The 17633-nt window shown below is 44.2% G+C and overlaps 6 protein-coding genes and 1 long non-coding RNA gene across 14 annotated transcripts; 4 read left to right on the forward strand and 3 right to left on the reverse strand.

Annotated features, from left to right (window-relative positions):
• Positions 1-105: 105 nt before the first annotated feature.
• LOC9640738 (protein ALUMINUM SENSITIVE 3) lies at positions 106-4472 on the forward strand. Of its 3 annotated transcripts, XM_024659786.1 has the most exons (10): positions 106-549; positions 636-1269; positions 1337-1437; positions 1492-1581; positions 1635-1759; positions 1813-1973; positions 2027-2249; positions 2303-2507; positions 2572-2694; positions 2762-3027. In XM_024659786.1, exons 1-6 carry the CDS (start codon positions 214-216, stop codon positions 1961-1963), a joined length of 1437 nt encoding a protein of 478 aa, XP_024515554.1. In that variant the 5' UTR covers positions 106-213; the 3' UTR covers positions 1964-1973; positions 2027-2249; positions 2303-2507; positions 2572-2694; positions 2762-3027. The 3 variants fall into 3 exon arrangements, with proteins under 3 accessions (XP_024515554.1, XP_024515553.1, XP_002985835.2); XM_024659785.1 differs by having other exon boundaries at positions 108-549; positions 1813-2249; XM_002985789.2 differs by lacking the exons at positions 106-549; positions 636-1269; positions 1337-1437; positions 1492-1581; positions 1635-1759 and adding exons at positions 3613-3858; positions 3927-4472 and having other exon boundaries at positions 1961-2249; positions 2762-3539.
• Positions 3442-4849, reverse strand: LOC112340791. Of its 2 annotated transcripts, XR_002990276.1 has the most exons (6): positions 4731-4849; positions 4578-4658; positions 4283-4506; positions 3912-4229; positions 3606-3825; positions 3442-3558 (listed from the first exon to the last, which is right to left on the reverse strand). It is a non-coding gene; the product is annotated as an uncharacterized LOC112340791 (long non-coding RNA). The 2 variants fall into 2 exon arrangements; XR_002990277.1 differs by lacking the exon at positions 3442-3558 and having other exon boundaries at positions 3727-3837.
• Positions 4850-7853: 3004 nt separating this feature from the next.
• On the forward strand, positions 7854-14399 carry LOC9640341 (germin-like protein 1-3). 2 transcript variants are annotated; one of them, XM_024659799.1, is made up of 2 exons: positions 7854-8673; positions 13647-14399. In XM_024659799.1, the coding sequence occupies exon 1, from the start codon at positions 8023-8025 to the stop codon at positions 8671-8673; it is 651 nt and encodes a 216-aa protein (XP_024515567.1). In that variant the 5' UTR covers positions 7854-8022; the 3' UTR covers positions 13647-14399. The 2 variants fall into 2 exon arrangements, with proteins under 2 accessions (XP_024515567.1, XP_024515566.1); XM_024659798.1 differs by lacking the exon at positions 13647-14399 and adding an exon at positions 10396-10833.
• Positions 9524-10423, forward strand: LOC112340790 (germin-like protein 1-1). Its single transcript, XM_024659794.1, has 2 exons — positions 9524-9678; positions 9733-10423. Exons 1-2 carry the CDS (start codon positions 9556-9558, stop codon positions 10393-10395), a joined length of 786 nt encoding a protein of 261 aa, XP_024515562.1. The 5' UTR covers positions 9524-9555; the 3' UTR covers positions 10396-10423.
• On the forward strand, positions 12930-14399 carry LOC9640342 (germin-like protein 1-3). The gene has a single exon (XM_024659796.1). The coding sequence runs from the start codon at positions 12996-12998 to the stop codon at positions 13644-13646; it is 651 nt and encodes a 216-aa protein (XP_024515564.1). The 5' UTR covers positions 12930-12995; the 3' UTR covers positions 13647-14399.
• LOC9640343 (serine/arginine-rich splicing factor SR45) lies at positions 14166-15947 on the reverse strand. 3 transcript variants are annotated; one of them, XM_024659792.1, is made up of 10 exons: positions 15651-15947; positions 15551-15597; positions 15388-15468; positions 15138-15313; positions 15024-15080; positions 14814-14963; positions 14687-14759; positions 14574-14632; positions 14471-14524; positions 14166-14417 (listed from the first exon to the last, which is right to left on the reverse strand). In XM_024659792.1, exons 1-10 carry the CDS (start codon positions 15886-15888, stop codon positions 14411-14413), a joined length of 942 nt encoding a protein of 313 aa, XP_024515560.1. In that variant the 5' UTR covers positions 15889-15947; the 3' UTR covers positions 14166-14410. The 3 variants fall into 3 exon arrangements, with proteins under 3 accessions (XP_024515560.1, XP_024515558.1, XP_024515559.1); XM_024659790.1 differs by having other exon boundaries at positions 14166-14407; positions 15651-15943; XM_024659791.1 differs by having other exon boundaries at positions 14166-14407; positions 14574-14629; positions 15651-15942.
• Positions 15948-16328: 381 nt separating this feature from the next.
• LOC9640739 (F-box protein GID2) lies at positions 16329-17438 on the reverse strand. 2 transcript variants are annotated; one of them, XR_002990275.1, is made up of 2 exons: positions 16580-17438; positions 16329-16510 (listed from the first exon to the last, which is right to left on the reverse strand). XR_002990275.1 is itself a non-coding variant. In XM_002985888.2 (2 exons), exon 1 carries the CDS (start codon positions 17228-17230, stop codon positions 16643-16645), a length of 588 nt encoding a protein of 195 aa, XP_002985934.2. In that variant the 5' UTR covers positions 17231-17438; the 3' UTR covers positions 16329-16510; positions 16594-16642. The 2 variants fall into 2 exon arrangements, 1 of the variants encoding a protein (XP_002985934.2); XM_002985888.2 differs by having other exon boundaries at positions 16594-17438.
• Positions 17439-17633: the final 195 nt, after the last annotated feature.

The raw sequence follows: 17633 nt of genomic DNA on the forward strand, positions 1-17633 counted from the left end.
TTCTCCTGGAAGAGCAATGATCTGGGCCGTCCGCTGATGATGAAGAGAGATAATCTGGGCCGTCCGCTGATGGCCCATCGCAGCCGTTGGTTTAAGCCTGGCACCTTTGTTAGTGGCGCATTGGCGAGGGAGCGCTATGGCCGCTACTAACGAAGCCTACTACGTCTCCAACCCTAGTTCCTGGGCTAGGGTTAGGGCTTACAGGAGGGAGCGATGGCGGAGGAGAGTGATTCCAGGCGCGCCAGCAGCGCCAGGAGGCCGCGCACGGATTTGGCCCGCCGGCGCCCACATTCGCAGCCCGATCGGCTGCTGACGGTTTCTCGTAGGAATTCTAGCGGCCCGGGGAAGATGGAGGGCGCCGGCGAGGAGGTTTGTAGGCCGAGCGAGGAGAAGAGCGTCAGGGTGTTCAAGCGCAGGGAAATTGGGACGTGTAACGAGGACAAGAGCAAGAACGGTAGGAATGGGGGGAAAACGAATGGAAAATCCAAGGCCGGGAGCGAGGAGAAGCCACCGGATGCAAAGAGACGTCGCCAGCGCTTGGTTCTCGAGGTTCGTATCCTTCGCTCCTTTCTTTGATCCTTTTCATCCTTTGCTTGTGGGCTAACTTTTGTCATTCTTTTTGTATATGAATCCAGGGCTCGGACGAGGACTCCGAACCGTCCGAGAAGAATGGCAATGGAAGTAAAGACTCTTCCAGCCCGAGCAAGCGAGCGGAGTCCAAACCGGTTGCCAAGGCCGCTCCGGAAGGCGTGGGGTTGAGGAAAAGCTCGCGAGTTGTGAAGAGACGCACCTTCGACGACGAGATAGACTTTGACGAGGTGATAAAACGTAGGAGGAGGCCGCCGCAGCAGGATAGTGCGAAGGAGGCTGCTGCCAAACAAGTTGACGAGAACACGGACAGTGCGGATGACGATCACCCGAGGAAGAAGCCAAGGAGAGGAAGCATTCAGGAGCTCCAGTCCGCTAGCGAAAAGCCAAAACAACGAGGTGGTTCGGTAGTAACTCAAGAGAATGCTGTGCCAAGGGAAAAGCCCCTGACTGCAAGACAAAGGGCCATGCAAGCGAAGGATAGCGGCATACTAGAACAACCAAGTACGTCTGGAAGAGACGAGGCTCAGAAGGTAGATTCTCCGAGCGATAGCGTGGACTCGAAGGAGAAAGCGACAGTGCCTTTGACGGCCAGGCAGAGGTCGCTTCAAGCATGCAAGGATGGCGACGGGAACTTTGGGCTCATTGAGTTTCCCGAGGGTCTAAATCATACTGATCGAAGTACGTCACTGGTCTTTTTGGTTCTTTGTCCTTTTTTTTTCCTTCATGGTAAAGTGTTTGGATGCAGGACGGAAAGCCAAACTTACTGACGAAGAAAAGCTTGCGAAGAAAGCTGAAGCGGCTAGCAAACGAAAACAGCAAGTAGAAAAGGCTGCAAAGGAGATACAGGTAACTTTATTTGCGTATCATGGACCAAAGTAAACCGATGTTTCTCTTATGCAGGCGTCTGCCATACAAAAAATCCTGAATCAGGACTCAAATAGAAAGAAAAGAGAGGAAAAAATACAAAAGCAAAAACAAGAACTGGCAGAGGTTTGTGATCCTTATCAGACTTTCAAGCTCGTAACTCGAGAAACTATGTGCAGGAAAAGAAAGCTGCTGAATTGGAAGTCGCTACTAACTCCGTTCGCTGGATTATGGGTCCTTCTGGGACTACGGTTTCGTGGGCTCAAGATGAGTTCCCAGCTCTTTTCTCTTCCGGGCCTATTAGGCAAGTCTTTTTCGAGGTACGAGTGGAATGACAATTTTGCTGTGCTTTTGCAGGTATCCCCCTCCTCGGGAAAAGTGCGCTGCATGTGATAATGCGTACAAATATCGGGATTCGAAGTCCAATCTGCCTCTTTGCAGTCTGCAATGTTACAAGGCAGTGCAACAACCATTGAAGCCGGCATTAGAAGTTTCTCCGGCTCAGTAGTTGTGATGAGGTACCATTGAAATTCATACTTTTTTCAGCTAAACGATCTAGCTGGTAGCACAGGCAAATTGTGGTTACGCAGACAAATATGTTCTAAAGAAAATCGAAAGTGATAGTACCTTGGGCGACACACGATTGTCATTCACTCGTTTTGGTTTGGACTAACTTGTTTGTTATAAGTTTGTTGCAGTGGCATATAAGGCTCGCTCTGGCCTTTCCAGTGGCCGTTGCTCCAGTGCTTTCAGATGAGCACTTCACTGCTGGTAGTCTTCTTCATCCTTACAAGGTAAGACAGCGAAGTTTTGTCTTTCGATAGACTGGCTAACAGCGAAATGACAGAGCGGCCGTCGCCGAGGATGCAGCTCCACCACTCATGCAGCCTATACAGGATTTTCCTCCCGCGTTTGATCCTCCTCCGCCTCCACAGCAGGACGGGGCTTCCACGGTTCGAATTTTTAACAAGGCCAACCCCTCGCTCTCGCTAACCGGTTTGTGGAATGGGAAAGTGGTGATGACGCTTGGAAACGGGACGATGCCTTACCAGGTCGGATGTTATACACGTTCTTTGCTCCTCCTTTTTGGCTCATCCTTTTCTCTTCCGCTTGCAGCAATGGTTTGTAGATACTTCGTGGGGGACGAGATTCACAGACGCGGTTGGCTACAAGGCCTTCATGCTGGTGAACAAGGCGACTGGCATGATACTCCGGCATGGCTATTTGGAAAACTCCGCGGTAAGCGAGCTTGGAACTTGATAGAGCACGAAGTTTACTCGTGTGTCTTTCCTTCTATATCTTACAGGTGAGTTGCGGGATCGTGAAGGGTGACTTGGTGGATAGCTTGTGGACGAGAGGCCCCGACTTACAGGGATTCCACACCATCAGAGCTTGCAGCAAAGTGGAGCTGATAATGGACGTGGAGCGCGCGGATATGAAGAAGCACATACTCTTGAAAGAAGGATGCAAAGTGGTGATGTTTAAGATGAGCCAGGAAGAAACGCAGTACTGGAGAATGGAAGCCATAGTTTCATCGAGCTAAGGAATGAAAAATTATAGATTTTGGAGTAACGTCCGATCAAATCTCTTACGTTAGAGTCCACATACGATGTACGGGAAAAAGATATCCTTGTCTACCGCAAGGTCTTAGCCTCCGTGGAGATAGGTGGTAACTGTCAATGGCTGTTGTTAACGTTTGCGGCCAGGATCCTCGCAAGCTCTTGGAATGGACGGCTGTCATTGCTCGTGCTCGCCACGAGCATAAAGCGAGAGTTCCTTTGGAACGATCCGGCTTCCTCGTTCCAGTGTCGAGAGAAAAAGAGAGAGTAGCGAGGATGATCCTGGAGGTTCTCGCGAGGAATGCTTTCGAGGAGTTTGCGGCGGGAATGCTCAAGCCGGTGGCAGCGCTGGCGATTGTCGGCATGGCTATCGCGCTCTCGCTCGTCCAGCGGCTTCAACTGGAGCAGGAGATGGTCACCTCCATCGCCAGAGCCTTCGTCCAGCTCGCCCTCATCGGCTTCATCCTCCAGTTCATCTTCGAGCAGAAGAACGCCGTGTGGATCTTCGTGGCTTACACCTTCATGGTAAGATCTCTTCTTTCTCCTGCTTGTTCTTCGTCTAGAGCTTGAGAAAGAAGAAAAGAATGGTACCTTGTAGGTGATCGTCGCGGGATACACGGCGGGGCGACGAGCAAGACACGTCCCACGAAGTCCATACATCGCTGGAATCTCCATCTTCATCGGCACTGGTGTTACGCTCGCGCTGCTACTGCTGCTTCGGGTGTTTCCACTCACGCCCCGCTACATGATCCCGGTGAGTGGAATGATGGTTGGAAACTCCATGACAGTCACCGGGGTCGCCATGAAAAACCTGCGAGACAACCTCAAGATGCAAATGAACCAGGTAAGTTCGGAAGGCTCGAGTGGAACCAGTTAGAACTAAGAAAACAAAATCACCTTTTGTTCTTCCAGGTTGAAACGGCTCTAGCTCTCGGAGCAACGCCGAGCCAGGCGATCAAGCGACCGATGAAGAGAACTTTGATACTGGCCTTGAGTCCCGTCCTGGACAACACGAAAACGGTGGGATTAATCTCGCTGCCTGGTGCGATGACGGGACTTATCATGGGTGGCGCGTCGCCGCTGGAAGCTGTGCGTCTCCAGATGGTGGTGATGAACATGCTCGTCGGGGCCGCTACTTTCAGCAGCCTTGTGGCCGCGTACTTGAGCTGGCAGTATTTTTTCACCAAGACCATGCAAGTCGAGACCAAGGTGTTCCTGGATGAGTGAAGTAAATGTTAGTTTCATGGAGAAAATCGCAGAAAACTTACAAAGACTTGCGAAACTTGGCGAGGATTTTGGGCTCTTTGGAACAAAGAAACCGATCCTTCACAGGCAGAAATCCAAGAGAACAAAGTGAAATTTCCACCGGACAAATGGAAATCGAATGAGAAGAAATAGTTCTCGACCGAAAGGCTGGAAGTTCTTATGAAACACAAGAAAGTTCTTACAAACAAAAGATTCCTGGCCAGTGCTAGGCGGCAGCTTGGGCTTCCTGCAAAAAATCCAAAAGCGAGAGGATAAGCAGGAATTTCTAGTTTGGAATCCTTCTAGTGCTGATGATACCTGCTGCTGGGCTTTCTCAATTATGCGCCTATCCCTGTCGTCCATGAGCTTGTCCCATTTATCGTTCCTCACGGGCTTGGGCTGCTCGATCCAATCCAAGAGAGATTTCACGGCCTACATTCTGGGAGACGAAGTGCTGCTTGCTTAACTTACCTTGCCCATGGTCTTGACATGAGCCATATGAGGAAGATAGCCCATGAGAAAGAGAGCGCCGCCAATGATGCCCATCGGGACCATGCTATGCCACCACGCCATAGCTCAAATGCCCTAATTCTTACATCTTAAAGCATTTTGAAAATTTCCAATTTTTTATGAATCAATAATTTGTAATTATAATTATAATAAAATTTTCTTACCTGATCAAAGAATTATTTATATTTTAATATATGTAAAATGTGAAAATCCCTATATTTAGAGTAGGAGTAATAAGATATAATTTTAAAAAATATTAATTTTAATGGGCTTATAATGTTTTAAAAACCATTTTTTTTATATTTCTAAGTAATGGAAACCACAATTATGAGTAGTTTTTATTACGCATTTCTAAGTCCTTCTAAAAATCTTCACTTCTTTTATGTAACATTCTTTTGTAAAGATGTTTTATATCTTGAAAAATATATAAATTTGCAAAAATATATTACTTATTATTTCTTTCATATAGGCTCTTTTAAAAGTTATATTTTAAATTTTCACATAAAAGTCTTTTACATCCTTATCCATAATTAACATTTGTATAATGTAATTTTGAAGTTTCTCAAAGATTTTATCTCCTTTAAAAGTTCAAATGGAGCGTAAAATGCAAAAATATTCATAAAGATATTATTGATATCAAAGAATTACAAAAAAAACATTTTTTTATATTCATCTTTAATAAAAAAAAATTCATTTGAGCTCATAAACATCATCTTCTCATAAACTTGATCTTTGAATATTCTTCAAGAATCAAACTACATTATCCATAACTTGTCAACTAATATCATGATCACAATAAATAATGGCAAAACACCAAGAATAGGACAAATTGTGTAATCATATCCCACAAAAGTTGAAAATGACAACACATCAAGGATGGGTACAACACCAACATAATTACAACTCATAACACCAAAAGTTCAATCTAACAAAGTAGCATTAACAACCTAAAGTGATATACTCCTTGATTAATGATTGCATGGCATGGTAGAAGAAGAGAATGCAATAAAGATCAAAAGAAAGAACATATTTATAGCTAAAATTCTAAATCTTGGAAAAAATTAATACAGATATAAATTTAAAAGAGAATGAAGAAATAAAAACAAAAAATACAATCCCAAACACTAGAGCAAAGCACTATTAAAAAGTTTTACCCTTCAAGGACAAATTGTAGTGCCTCTCATCTCAATATCGAAATAAATATATTAATTAGGGTTTAGACCCCTACTTATATACAAGAATGGATGGATTAAATTTAGTCCTAAATGGACGGTTAGGCAGGGTAATACATGTATATATATATATATATATATGTATTTGTAAGCCACAAATTTTTCCTTTCCAATTTGTTAACTTACCTCGTATATTTGACCACCACTGCCTTGGCCTTAGTTAAATTCCTTTGCCAAGGTTCCTATCTATTGTATTAACTCTTACTTGGTCTTGCTTAATTTCAGCAACTCACTATACGAATAATAAAGCATTAGCCATCCATCCATAGATTCCCAAATTTTCTCCAAATCCCCCTCTCCGATTAGACTGAACTTAAAGTTCAATTACACTCCCATAAGCATAAACAATCAAACACACCAAGCTTCCATGTTTCTAACATCTCTTAGTACAATAAAATTTGATTATGGGACCCTCTAAATCCCAAACCTTAGATGCAACATTTATTTTAGGGCACCGAAGGGAAAGATCATGGCCTAACAGCCTGATATAGATATTTCTACTCCCCCACTTCCATTCTGAAGGGAAGGCCCAAACCCCTAGGAAGGGGTGAGGATTAATGAGCCAAAAGGTACTCAAGTAGGGCACCACTCCACAAAAGTTAAGAACACCGTAATCAATTTCTCTTTCGAGAATGAGAGTTGCTTTTGAGCATTTCCTTGGGTGGCCCCTCCAACACTACTCGAGCTCATGCTCACTCCTACTTAAGGCCCCTAAACCCTAGTCTTAACCTCAAATCAGTTTAGAAGCATTATTGAATAGTTCCTTTAAGATTTATTATACTTTTGGAACCCTTTACAGTTGCCTCCCTCTCGGGAGACACATGCTTTCGGCTTTTACCCTGCAATCTGTATTAGTATTCAAACTTGGTCTTGGACTCGACCTTGAACTTGGTCTTGAACTCAATCTCGAACTCACTCTTGGACCTAACCTTAGACTCTATCTTGGAATTGATCTCAGCCTTGGTCTCAAACTCAATCTCAAATTTCGGACTCGAACTCAATCTTGGTCTCAAACTCAGTCTTAAACTTGGTCTCAGAGTTGGTTTTAGACTTGATCTAAAACTCAGTTTCATGTGATAAATTCTTTATCATTTCGGTTGTGCTTTCAGGGATCTTTTACCCTTTGACACCTCGGGGAGTTGGTTCTTTATACAAACTTTACAACTATAAATAAGTTTAAAGTTTTTAATGTTTGGGTAAAATAATTTAGTAACAATAATAAATCTTGTTTAGAAGTGCAAAACCAAACTCTAAGCTGGTAAAAATAAATTCAATGACCCAAAACATTTTAGAAATTGGATAGTATACAAGAAAATATTAATTATAATATTTAACTACTATTTCATTATTTTACACTTCAATTTCATTGATCTCTTGTATAAATTGAACTGTTTATCTAAAGATGTATTAAAGTAGTGGAAAGAGGAAAAATTAATAATCTTTAGACACAAAACAAATAATTTATATATTTTAAGCACTTCAAAAAATTTAAGTGACAAATGGAGTTATTGAATTTTATTAAAACTGGTATCATTTATTATTTTCTAAAGATAATTCATAGTTGTGACCAAATTATAGTTTTATTGGTTTTCAAAACATAAAAAATTTATTTATACTAATTTAATTAAGAAAAATCAAATTAGAAAAAATTAATAGCAGAAAATTACAACCATTAGATTGAAGAATATTCTAAAGTATACACATATTCTAGATAAATTTCTTATGCAAACAAAATAATAGTAATAATGACGTAAGTAAGATTTTGTCAAGTAGTGGCCCACTTCAAACATTAGAGGTAATATCTAAAACATGGGCAGGGCAGGAACTCCCACATTGTCAACACAGAGTGCCGGATCCCATTGCAACTGCTGTGTTTCATGGAACCTTCTCCAAGCCTATCCATCCTTTAAATACTTTCACAACCATCTCACAACTCAAGGAAAGAAAGAGGTCACTCTTCTAATTCTTAGCATTGCTCTCTTGTTTGTTTCCTCAAGTTCCAGGGGTCACTCAAGAACACGATGATGATCACACTCTTCCAATTTCTCGTCATTGCGGCACCAATCTTCCAGGTGATCACAGCCTCCGACGCCGATCCCCTCCAGGACTTTTGTGTGGCCGACCTCGCAAAGGACCTCACTCTCAATGGCTACCCTTGCAAGCGAGCAGCCAACACCACCACTGAGGATTTCATCTTCTCGGGCCTTCGAAACTCCGCAAACACCAGCGGCCCATCGAGAGCCGACGCGGTGTTTGGCTTCGTCCACAGTTATCCGGGGCTCAACTCTCTCGGCCTCTCCATAGCCAGGCTCGACTTTGCTCCCGGCGGTCTCATCCCTCCACACACGCACCCACGAGGCTCAGAGATCATCTACGTCGTGGAAGGGAGCTTGTACGCCGGATTCGTCACCACCCAGAACCAGCTCTTTGCTCGGGTCATCTCCAAAGGCGACGTGATGATCTTCCCGCGGGGTTTGATCCACTGGCAGCTCAACGTCGGTAACACCACCGCCATGGCCATCGTGACGCTGGATTCGCAGTCACCGGGCTTCCAGCTTATCGCAAGCTCCATGTTTGGATCGGACATCCTGGACGAGGTGCTCGTCAAGACCTTCTTTATTGATGAGAATGCGGTCCGGCAGCTCAAGGCGACGTTCTCTGGCTCCTCCTAAATAGTTCACTTGAAAGTAAAAATAAATTTTGTACGGTAGATTTTATGGAAACTTGATCGTTCTTTCTTTCATTTTCAACACGTTAACTTCACTGACGTTTGTCGACTTTGTCGCTTAGTTTATTTTTCATGTGCATAAATTGACGTGGAGGAGATGAGTGTGTTGTCAGGATCCAGCGCAACTGTCATCCTCCCCTCGAGCACAGCGTCCTGCAGCGGCAGGAGCGTCACACTCTCATCATATTTTAAAGGTTTATTTAGGAAAGGTCCACAAAGTTGAAATATTGTCTCACACTTTTGAAGATGATAAATTTCTTCTTATTGACCTTATCTAGCACATTTTATATAATTTTTAGTACACTATTGATTTCTTTAAGATTCTCCGATTTGAAACTGGCCAGCAAGCAAATCCAACAAAAGTACACCACTGCCATTCCGGCCGCAAGGAAATGTGCTACTGGAAGACCAAAGGGGGATTGTCCAAGTACTGGAATCGTGATTTTGATCACATGATGTCTTTTATTATACGTTCCACACTCTAGCACAGAACGGTCTGGATAGGAAATTAGAGGCCGGGGGATTGGTTGGACGATGCAAACGATTGCGAAATGAAGGGAATTTTAGGATTGTTTTATATAAAACATCTAAACTTTCTAAACTTCACACTCATATTTTAACCTTTAAAGAACTCACTGGAAGTCAAGATCATTTGAAACTAGAAAACTATTGGCAGGCTGACGTGTCAGTTGTGCAGAGTTTTTGGGGAGCTAGGCGTGGCAAAGGGGAGGCCGATGGAGCTTTGGAAATGCGTACAAAGATTATTTCGACAAAGAATGCATACACCGAAGATCAGAAACTTGTGGATCTAAAACAGATGTAAATCATGGCGTGTCAAGCAGGACCTTCCACATTGTCAACACATTGCACCTTCCATCCTTCGTGGAACTTCCACATTGTCTTGGCACCCACGCCTTTCCATCCTTCAAATACCATCTCACAACTCAAGGTACTTCTCAAAAAAGAGATTTTAATTCTTCTCACAATCGTTTGTTTCCTCAAGTTCAAAAACACGATGATGTTCACAGTCCTCCAACTTCTCGTCATTGCGGCACCAATCTTCCAGGTGATCTTAGCCTCCGACCCCGATCCCCTCCAGGATTTTTGCGTGGCCGACCTCGCAAAGGACCTCACTCTCAATGGCTACCCTTGCAAGCGAGCAGCCAACACCACCACCGAGGATTTCATCTTCTCGGGCCTTCGAAACTCCGGAAACACCAGTGTCCCATCGAGAGCCGTGGCGACATTTGGCTTCGTCAACGATTATCCGGGGCTCAACACTCTCGGCCTCTCCATAGCCAGGCTCGACTTTGCTCCCGGCGGTCTCATCCCTCCACACACGCACCCACGAGGCTCAGAGATCATCTACGTCGTGGAAGGGAGCTTGTACGCCGGATTCGTCACCACCCAGAACCAGCTCTTTGCTCGGGTCATCTCCAAAGGCGACGTGATGATCTTCCCGCGGGGTTTGATCCACTGGCAGCTCAACGTTGGCAACACCACCGCCATGGCCGTGGTGACGCTAGATTCGCAGTCACCGGGCATCCAGCTCATTGCAAGCTCCATGTTTGGATCGGACATCCTGGACGAGGTGCTCGTCAAGACCTTCTTTATTGATGAGAATGCGGTCCGGCAGCTCAAGGCGACGTTCTCTGGCTCCTCCTAAATAGTTCATGGTTTCATATAGAAACTTAGCAAAATAATAACAACCATCTCAACATAGCCCAAGTGGCACATTTGCAAAGGTGACATGATGAAGTTGGAATTTGCACCTTCACCACTGCTTCAGCCACCAATTCCCTCGTGCAAAACAATTAGGATAAAGTCTTGCTTGCCCGGTCAACTCATAGTCAAAATTGATTTCCGAATGATGCTTTGAATTCGGTTAATGAAGCAAGATGGCGCAGGTAAACAAAACCATAATCTTTACAAAGCATGTTAACCAGGTGCCATTGTCGAGGACGTGTTCAAGTTTGCCTCTGGGTGGATGATGTTTGCCTCAGGGGTGTCAATCTCTCAAGCTCCTTATCATCTGCCAGGAAGCACAAGAACAACTTACTGGGACCAATGCCAAAAACAAAGGTGTCCACAAAGCTGTGTTTGTGAGGCGTAAAAATGTGGAAACTTTTATCCTTTGTAGCCACAGGCGCTGGAAACAAATGCGAAAAAAGCCGTGCTCTCAAACTCCAAGCCAAAAGAGAGGTTGTATTTCGTCAAAAGTCTATCTCGACAAAAGCACACAGCCATGCAATTTCAAGCGCAAACAAACTATCAGTAAGTCGAAAAGAAAGAATGCAAGCAAGCAAGCAGGCTATTAAACATGCCTATACAAAAATAAATAATGCAGGAAAAATGCTGGGTAGAGAGGTTGAGGGACTTGCTGTGGAATTGACTTTGCAGCCCGCAGCTCACTTGGCTTTCGTTTAAAAAGTTCAAATGGTGATAAATATTGTAGTGCATATGATCATAGGATAAAATTTAAATATACTATCACTATAGATTTTTGGAACCTTAAGGATAAATAGAGATAAAATAACTATGAAAGACTATCTCATCAAGTAATTACCCTTTTTTCAATTAGTTTAAGGGGAGAGAGATAGAATGCATTATAGTATCAGAGTAAATGAATATAAATTTGATTCCCATTGATTAGTGGCTAATTAAAATATAATATACCCTTGAACAAGGTTATGAATGTGACTGTAGATATTAAAAGTTATCTATCAGTTAATTCTTTTTCCTTATTGCCACAAGCAGAAGGTTGATATTGCTGGACCCTTTATCAATCCCTTTTATGCTAGTGGAATTAACAAGGTATTTCAAGTGTATTTAGACTAGACGAGCATAAGGATGAAATTCTTATGTGCTATTAATTAAGCATACTTAGTTTGGTAAAAAGTTCCTATCTCATTATGTCTTACATTAGCTAGCAACAAAAACCCCCATGTATTGAGATTAATCCTTTAATATCACTAGATGATAGTTTATTATGTCTACCAAAGACTCTTACTATCATACCCTAAATTTGAAATTATACATATATATATATATATATCCCAATATATATTTCTATAGTACCCTTTTTCAATTGAGGGTGCATTACAATATAAAGAATGAATTATTTTTATTTTTGCAATTCTTTGATATCAATAATATCTTTATGAATATTTTTGCATTTTATGCTTAAGTACTCAAGATAGGTATATTGATTAGGGTTAAACTTATATACAAGAATGGATGGACTAGATTTAATCCCTAATGATCTATATGCTATAGTACTATAATTAATGTATTATGTAGCCAAGGTAATACACACAAATTTTATTAAATAATTTTCATATTTAATAAAAATATTTTTCACATTGTTCTACATTACAACCATTCCTATGATTTTTGTATGATTTTTACCATATATCGCTGTGGATAAGTTTAAATTTTTTAATGCTTGGGTGAAATAATTTAGAAATAGTAATAAATCTTGTTTAGAAGTGTAAAACAAAACTCTAAGTTATAAAAAAAATTTAAATGATCCAAACCATTTTAGAAATTGGATAGTATATAGAAAATATTAATTATAATTTTTAACTACTATTTCATTATTTTGCACTTTAACTTTATTGATCTTTTGTATAAATTGAATTGTTTATCTTAGAATGTACTAAAGTAGTGGAAAGAGAAAAAATTAATAGCCTTTAGACACAAAACAAATAATCTATACATTTTAAGCACTTCTAAAATTTTAGGTGACAAATGGAGTTACTGAATTTTATTAAAACTGGTATCATTTGTTATTTTCTAAAGATGATTCATAGGAGTGACAAAATTATAGTTTTAATGGTTTCAAAACATAAACACATTATTTATACTAATTTAACTAAGAAAATTCAAATTATAAAAAGTTGAATGGCAGAAAAAATTACAACCATTAGAATGAAGAATATTCTAAAGTTACAGATAAATTTGTTATAAAATATTAATAATAATGACGTAAGTAAGATTTCTTCAACTAACGCTGCAAAGATTTAGTGGCCCACTTCAAAGGATACAGGAAGTAATATATAAAACGTGGGCAGAGCACCATCAAACACAGAGTGACGGATCCCATCGCAACTGCTGTGTTTCATGGAACCTTCTCCAAGCCTTTCCATCCTTTAAATACTTTCACAACCATCTCACAACTCAATCAAAGGAAGAGGTCACTCTTCTAATTCATAGCATTGCTCTCTCGTTTGTTTCCTCAAGTTCCAGGGATCACTCAAGAACACAATGATGATCACACTCCTCCAATTTCTCGTCATCGCGGCACCAATCTTCCAGGTGATCACAGCCTCCGACGCCGATCCCCTCCAGGACTTTTGTGTGGCCGACCTCGCAAAGGACCTCACCCTCAATGGCTACCCTTGCAAGCGAGCAGCCAACACCACCACCGAGGATTTCATCTTCTCGGGCCTTCGAAACTCCGGAAACACCAGCGTCCCATCGAGAGCCGTGGCGACATTTGGCTTCGTCAACGATTATCCGGGGCTCAACACTCTCGGCCTCGCCATAGCCAGGCTCGACTTTGCTCCCGGCGGTCTCATCCCTCCACACACGCACCCGCGAGGCTCAGAGATCATCTACGTCGTGGAAGGGAGCTTGTACGCCGGATTCGTCACCACCCAGAACCAGCTCTTTGCTCGGGTCATCTCCAAAGGCGACGTGATGATCTTCCCGCGGGGTTTGATCCACTGGCAGCTCAACGTTGGTAACACCACCGCCATGGCCATCGTGACGCTGGATTCGCAGTCACCGGGCTTCCAGTCCGTTGCAAGCTCCATGTTTGGATCGGACATCCTGGACGAGGTGCTCGTCAAGACCTTCTTTATTGATGAGAATGCGGTCCGGCAGCTCAAGGCGACGTTCTCTGGCTCCTCCTAAATAGTTCATGGTTTCATATAGAAACTTAGCAAAATAATAACAAGGATCTCAACATAGCCCGAGTGGCACATTTGGAAAGGTGACGTGATGAAGTTGGAATTTGCACCTTCACCACTGCTTCAGCCACCTTTTCCCTCGTGCAAAACAATTAGGATAAAGTCTTGCTTGCCCGGTCAACTCATAGTCAAAATTGATTTCCGAATGATGCTTTGAATTCGGTTAATGAAGCAAGATGGCGCAGGTAAACAAAACCATAATCTTTACAAAGCATGTTAACCAGGTGCCATTGTCGAGGACGTGTTCAAGTTTGCCTCTGGGTGGATGATGTTTGCCTCAGGGGTGTCAATCTCTCAAGCTCCTTATCATCTGCCAGGAAGCACAAGAACAACTTACTGGGACCAATGCCAAAAACAAAGGTGTCCACAAAGCTGTGTTTGTGAGGCGTGAAAATGTGGAAACTTTTATCCTTTGTAGCCACAGGCGCTGGAAACAAACGCGAAAAAAGCCGTGCTCTCAAACTCCAAGCCAAAAGAGAGGTTGTATTTCATCAAAAGTCTATCTCGACAAAAGCACACAGCCATGCAATTTCAAGCGCAAACAAACTATCAGTAAGTCGAAAAGAAAGAATGCAAGCAAGCAAGCAGGCTATTAAACATGCCTATACAAAAATAAATAATGCAGGAAAAATGCTGGGTAGAGAGGTTGAGGGACTCGCTGTGGAATCGACTTTGCAGCCCGCAGCTCACTTGGCTTTCGTTGCCCTGTCACAACCTCAAGAATTAAGACTGTTCTTGTTCTGAATTGATTGCAGTTTGAGAGCTTACTGGTTGGTGTTCTTTGGAGAAACAGGACTTCGGCTGGGACTGCTGCTAGTAGCTCTACAATCAAAGAGAAAGTTAGTGGAAAGCGCCAACAGCGAAAGGATACCTCTTTGGACTTCTGCTTCTCGTAGATTTCCTTGCTCCCCCCCGGACAGGTGATCTCTGCTTTTGCAGCAGTGAGAAAACAAAACAGGATTGAGAAGTATTACAGCTACTTACTCTTCTCACTGGACTAGGAGATCCGGATGAGTAGGAGCTTGACCTGCCCCGCCTGTTTGGTGGTGATCTTGCTCTGGAAAGACAGTATTCTGTTAGCCAGCAAGAATTTGAAGCAAGGAAAACAAACCTTCTAGGAGCCGAACGCGATCTGGAACGCGATCGCATCATCCGCCTTGGAGGCGAGCGCATACGCCTCGGTGGAGGGGTCCTTGAACGACGTCGAACTGGGGAAGACCTCCGTGGTGGTGTACGTCCTCGCCTGACTGGAAGTGGTGACCTGGTTGCGAATAGCACAGCGGTAAAACCTCAGAACACATAAAGCTTTTCTATTGCATACCTGCGCCTGTAAGGAGCTGGCGATCGCTGACGACCCATAGGCCTTCGTATTGGGCTCCTGCAAATTCATATAGCGCATTAGAATCACGATGAGGACGGCCGAGAGAAAATTTACCTGTTTGGAGACCTCCGTCGCCTTCGGAATCCTGGTGAAGGTGACCGTCGCCTTACCGGCGACGAAGCTGGTGGCCTTCGTCGCGGTGGCACAGCGTCTCGTTTTGGAGACACCCCTCGTGCCGGGGATACCTTTCTCGTGAGCTTTACACTGATAACGAGTCCATCGACTTGAGCCTACAAACAAGGAAAAAAAAAGTGTAAGTCCCACACACAGGAAAAAAAAAAAGAAAAAGAAAAAGAATGCCAACCCCATCCATGAACTGTTGAGCTTTTTCAGCATCCGATTTGCTCTTGTAATCCACGTATGCAAATCCCTTTGGAAGATTCACCTGGAAAGAGGGGAAATTTAGAAGAAAATAAAGAGAAGCCTACGCGAGAATGCTGTCAGGAAGAAGTGTTCTTTATCCTTACCGTCTTGTCCATCGCAAGATCCACAGCAATAATATCCCCATAGTTCCCTACACAAAGCAAAAAGATCAAGTTTTGAGCGCTAGAACCCGTGGGAGCCTACCGAAAATCTCCTTGAGATGGGACTCGTTCACATTCCTCGAGAGCTGGCTCACGTGCAAGCGGCTGGAATCCTCGGCCGGCTTGGCCAAGCGCTTTCTAGGGCTCCGGCTCCGCCCGGAACTGGCGCTCGTCCCGGACGACGACGCAGACCTGGATCGCGAGCGGGAGGAGCCCGAGTAGGAGCTAGATCCCGAGCGCGCCGGCGAGGACGATTTCGGCTTGACAACCTTGGTCGCCATTCCCTCCGTCCCGTGCGCCAAAACCTCGAAAACCCTAAACCTAAAACCAAGAAACGAAATTTAGGGCAGACTTGTCGAGAGTGGGGGTAAATGGATTCGAACCGCGGACGTGATTAAATACCGCTGTTGGGATTCGAAGCCCCGACGTTTACACGCGCAACACGACACCACACTTTTCGCCTTTGTCGAACGCTTTTGTTATGGATGGGCGCCAACAAACGCGAGCCCATCTCTATCGAACAAAACAAGCCTAGAGAAGAAACAAAAAGATATGGAGAGAGGGAAGAAAATTTAAGGCAAAGAAGAAGTTGTAACAATCGATCGAGCAAAGCATTACTTTTTTATCGATCGAATCGCAACTGGGCAGCCCAGATTCCCCCCAATGCTCTGTGTAATCAATAAAACTAGAGCGCATCCAAGAGACAAATTGACAAGAGAGGTGGTGGTATTGTTCTTTGATCACGATCGCTTGGAAGAACACAAAAAAAACATAGAATTTTTTTTTTTTCTTGGAGTGGCCCTACAGAACAAAATCGACACGCACTCGAGAACAAACACGCTTTTGGAGGTGTGTGTCAAGTTTGTGCTGTGGGAAAAAGAGAACTCCTCTCCCTCTCACAATCTGGAAGAAAGTGAAAGAACTTTAGCTACGAACAAGAACAACCAAGAGAAAGAGAAAGAAAAGTCTTGCCCGGCTCGTCTCACAAAGCTTGTGCTGCCGATCCATGGATGGAAGAATCGAAGAGCTGGAGCATCAATTCACGCCGGAGAGCTCTAGCGCAGCAGCGGCATTTGGAACCAAGTAGCGCTGATCAGCCTTGCGGGAGGATTTGCAGAGGAGCTTGAGCGGCGAGCCGTGGCAATTGCTGTATCGTCGACCCAATCTCTCGTAGCAATCGATGGAGAAGAGCGAGAGCGAGAGATGGACTTCGTCTTTGCTCCACTTCTCTTGCTGCTGGACGCTCGCCTTGGCTGGAACCGAGGAGGAGCGTGACAAGAGGGGCCGGAGGCAAAGAACGTAGAGGCGGCGGAATCCCCCCAGCGCAAGAACCACAGACCTGAGCTGCGACGCTTGCGACGAGGCGCCGCTGGCGCTGGACCAGTTGATCGTGCACACGTTCTCCCACAGCGTCTCGTCCTCGGCGGCGCGCCTCCACCGGCGATTGACGCACGCCGCCATGGCCAGGGCTTTGGCGTCGAGGTGCTTGAGGATCTCGTAGAACATGTCGTCGTCGCGCTCCACCTGTGAGATCACCGTCGGCGGCTGCGACATTGCAATCCGCCACTCCAATTCCCCCGAAATCTCGCAAATCCGCGGTTTCTTGCCTGGATTCGCGAGCATCCCGGGCCGATCGAATCGATGGAAGCCGCAAGATCGATCAAATGCAGCTACCGGCGCACGAATCAGCGATCCATCCCCTGTTCTTGCAACGAGAAGTTACCAGAATCCGGGGCGAGAGGAGGGATCCGAGGCCTGGAATCGGCGAAAATCTCCGAGGCGGAGAGAGAGAGAAAGAGAGAGAGAGAGGAAGAAATTTTGCTCTTGGCGGAACAAGAGCCCTAAATCTCGGCCGTTAAATGGCGCAAGAAGCATCCAGCGGTTACAATGCAAACGCGTCACTCCATCAAGAAATGTCAACGACTGTAGCTTACAATTAATCAGCCCATTAGCCACAAACTTACAAGAAGCCCACGCGTATGTATTGGCGGTCGTGTATGTATAATAATACTCTTCGCCGAGGGAA

The sequence above is a fragment of the Selaginella moellendorffii genome, unplaced genomic scaffold (assembly GCF_000143415.4).
Source record: "Selaginella moellendorffii unplaced genomic scaffold, v1.0 SELMOscaffold_70, whole genome shotgun sequence".
Classification (NCBI taxonomy): Eukaryota; Viridiplantae; Streptophyta; class Lycopodiopsida; order Selaginellales; family Selaginellaceae; genus Selaginella; species Selaginella moellendorffii.

Excerpts from the sequence above, each read along its gene's own strand:
- LOC9640739 (XM_002985888.2), bottom strand. The coding sequence starts at position 17,230 with ATGCTCGCGAATCCAGGCAAGAAACCGCGGATTTGCGAGATTTCGGGG.
- LOC112340790 (XM_024659794.1), top strand. The coding sequence starts at position 9,556 with ATGGCGTGTCAAGCAGGACCTTCCACATTGTCAACACATTGCACCTTC. Across the intron at positions 9,679-9,732 it reads ATACCATCTCACAACTCAAG|TTCAAAAACACGATGATGTT; the intron begins GTACTTCTCAAA and ends TGTTTCCTCAAG.
- LOC9640341 (XM_024659799.1), top strand. The coding sequence starts at position 8,023 with ATGATGATCACACTCTTCCAATTTCTCGTCATTGCGGCACCAATCTTC.
- LOC9640342 (XM_024659796.1), top strand. The coding sequence starts at position 12,996 with ATGATGATCACACTCCTCCAATTTCTCGTCATCGCGGCACCAATCTTC.
- LOC9640738 (XM_024659786.1), top strand. The coding sequence starts at position 214 with ATGGCGGAGGAGAGTGATTCCAGGCGCGCCAGCAGCGCCAGGAGGCCG. Across the intron at positions 1,582-1,634 it reads AAAAACAAGAACTGGCAGAG|GAAAAGAAAGCTGCTGAATT; the intron begins GTTTGTGATCCT and ends AACTATGTGCAG. Across the intron at positions 1,760-1,812 it reads TTCTCTTCCGGGCCTATTAG|GTATCCCCCTCCTCGGGAAA; the intron begins GCAAGTCTTTTT and ends GTGCTTTTGCAG.
- LOC9640343 (XM_024659790.1), bottom strand. The coding sequence starts at position 15,888 with ATGGCGACCAAGGTTGTCAAGCCGAAATCGTCCTCGCCGGCGCGCTCG. Across the intron at positions 15,598-15,650 it reads CCATCTCAAGGAGATTTTCG|GGAACTATGGGGATATTATT; the intron begins GTAGGCTCCCAC and ends TGCTTTGTGTAG. Across the intron at positions 15,314-15,387 it reads CTCAACAGTTCATGGATGGG|GCTCAAGTCGATGGACTCGT; the intron begins GTTGGCATTCTT and ends CCTTGTTTGTAG.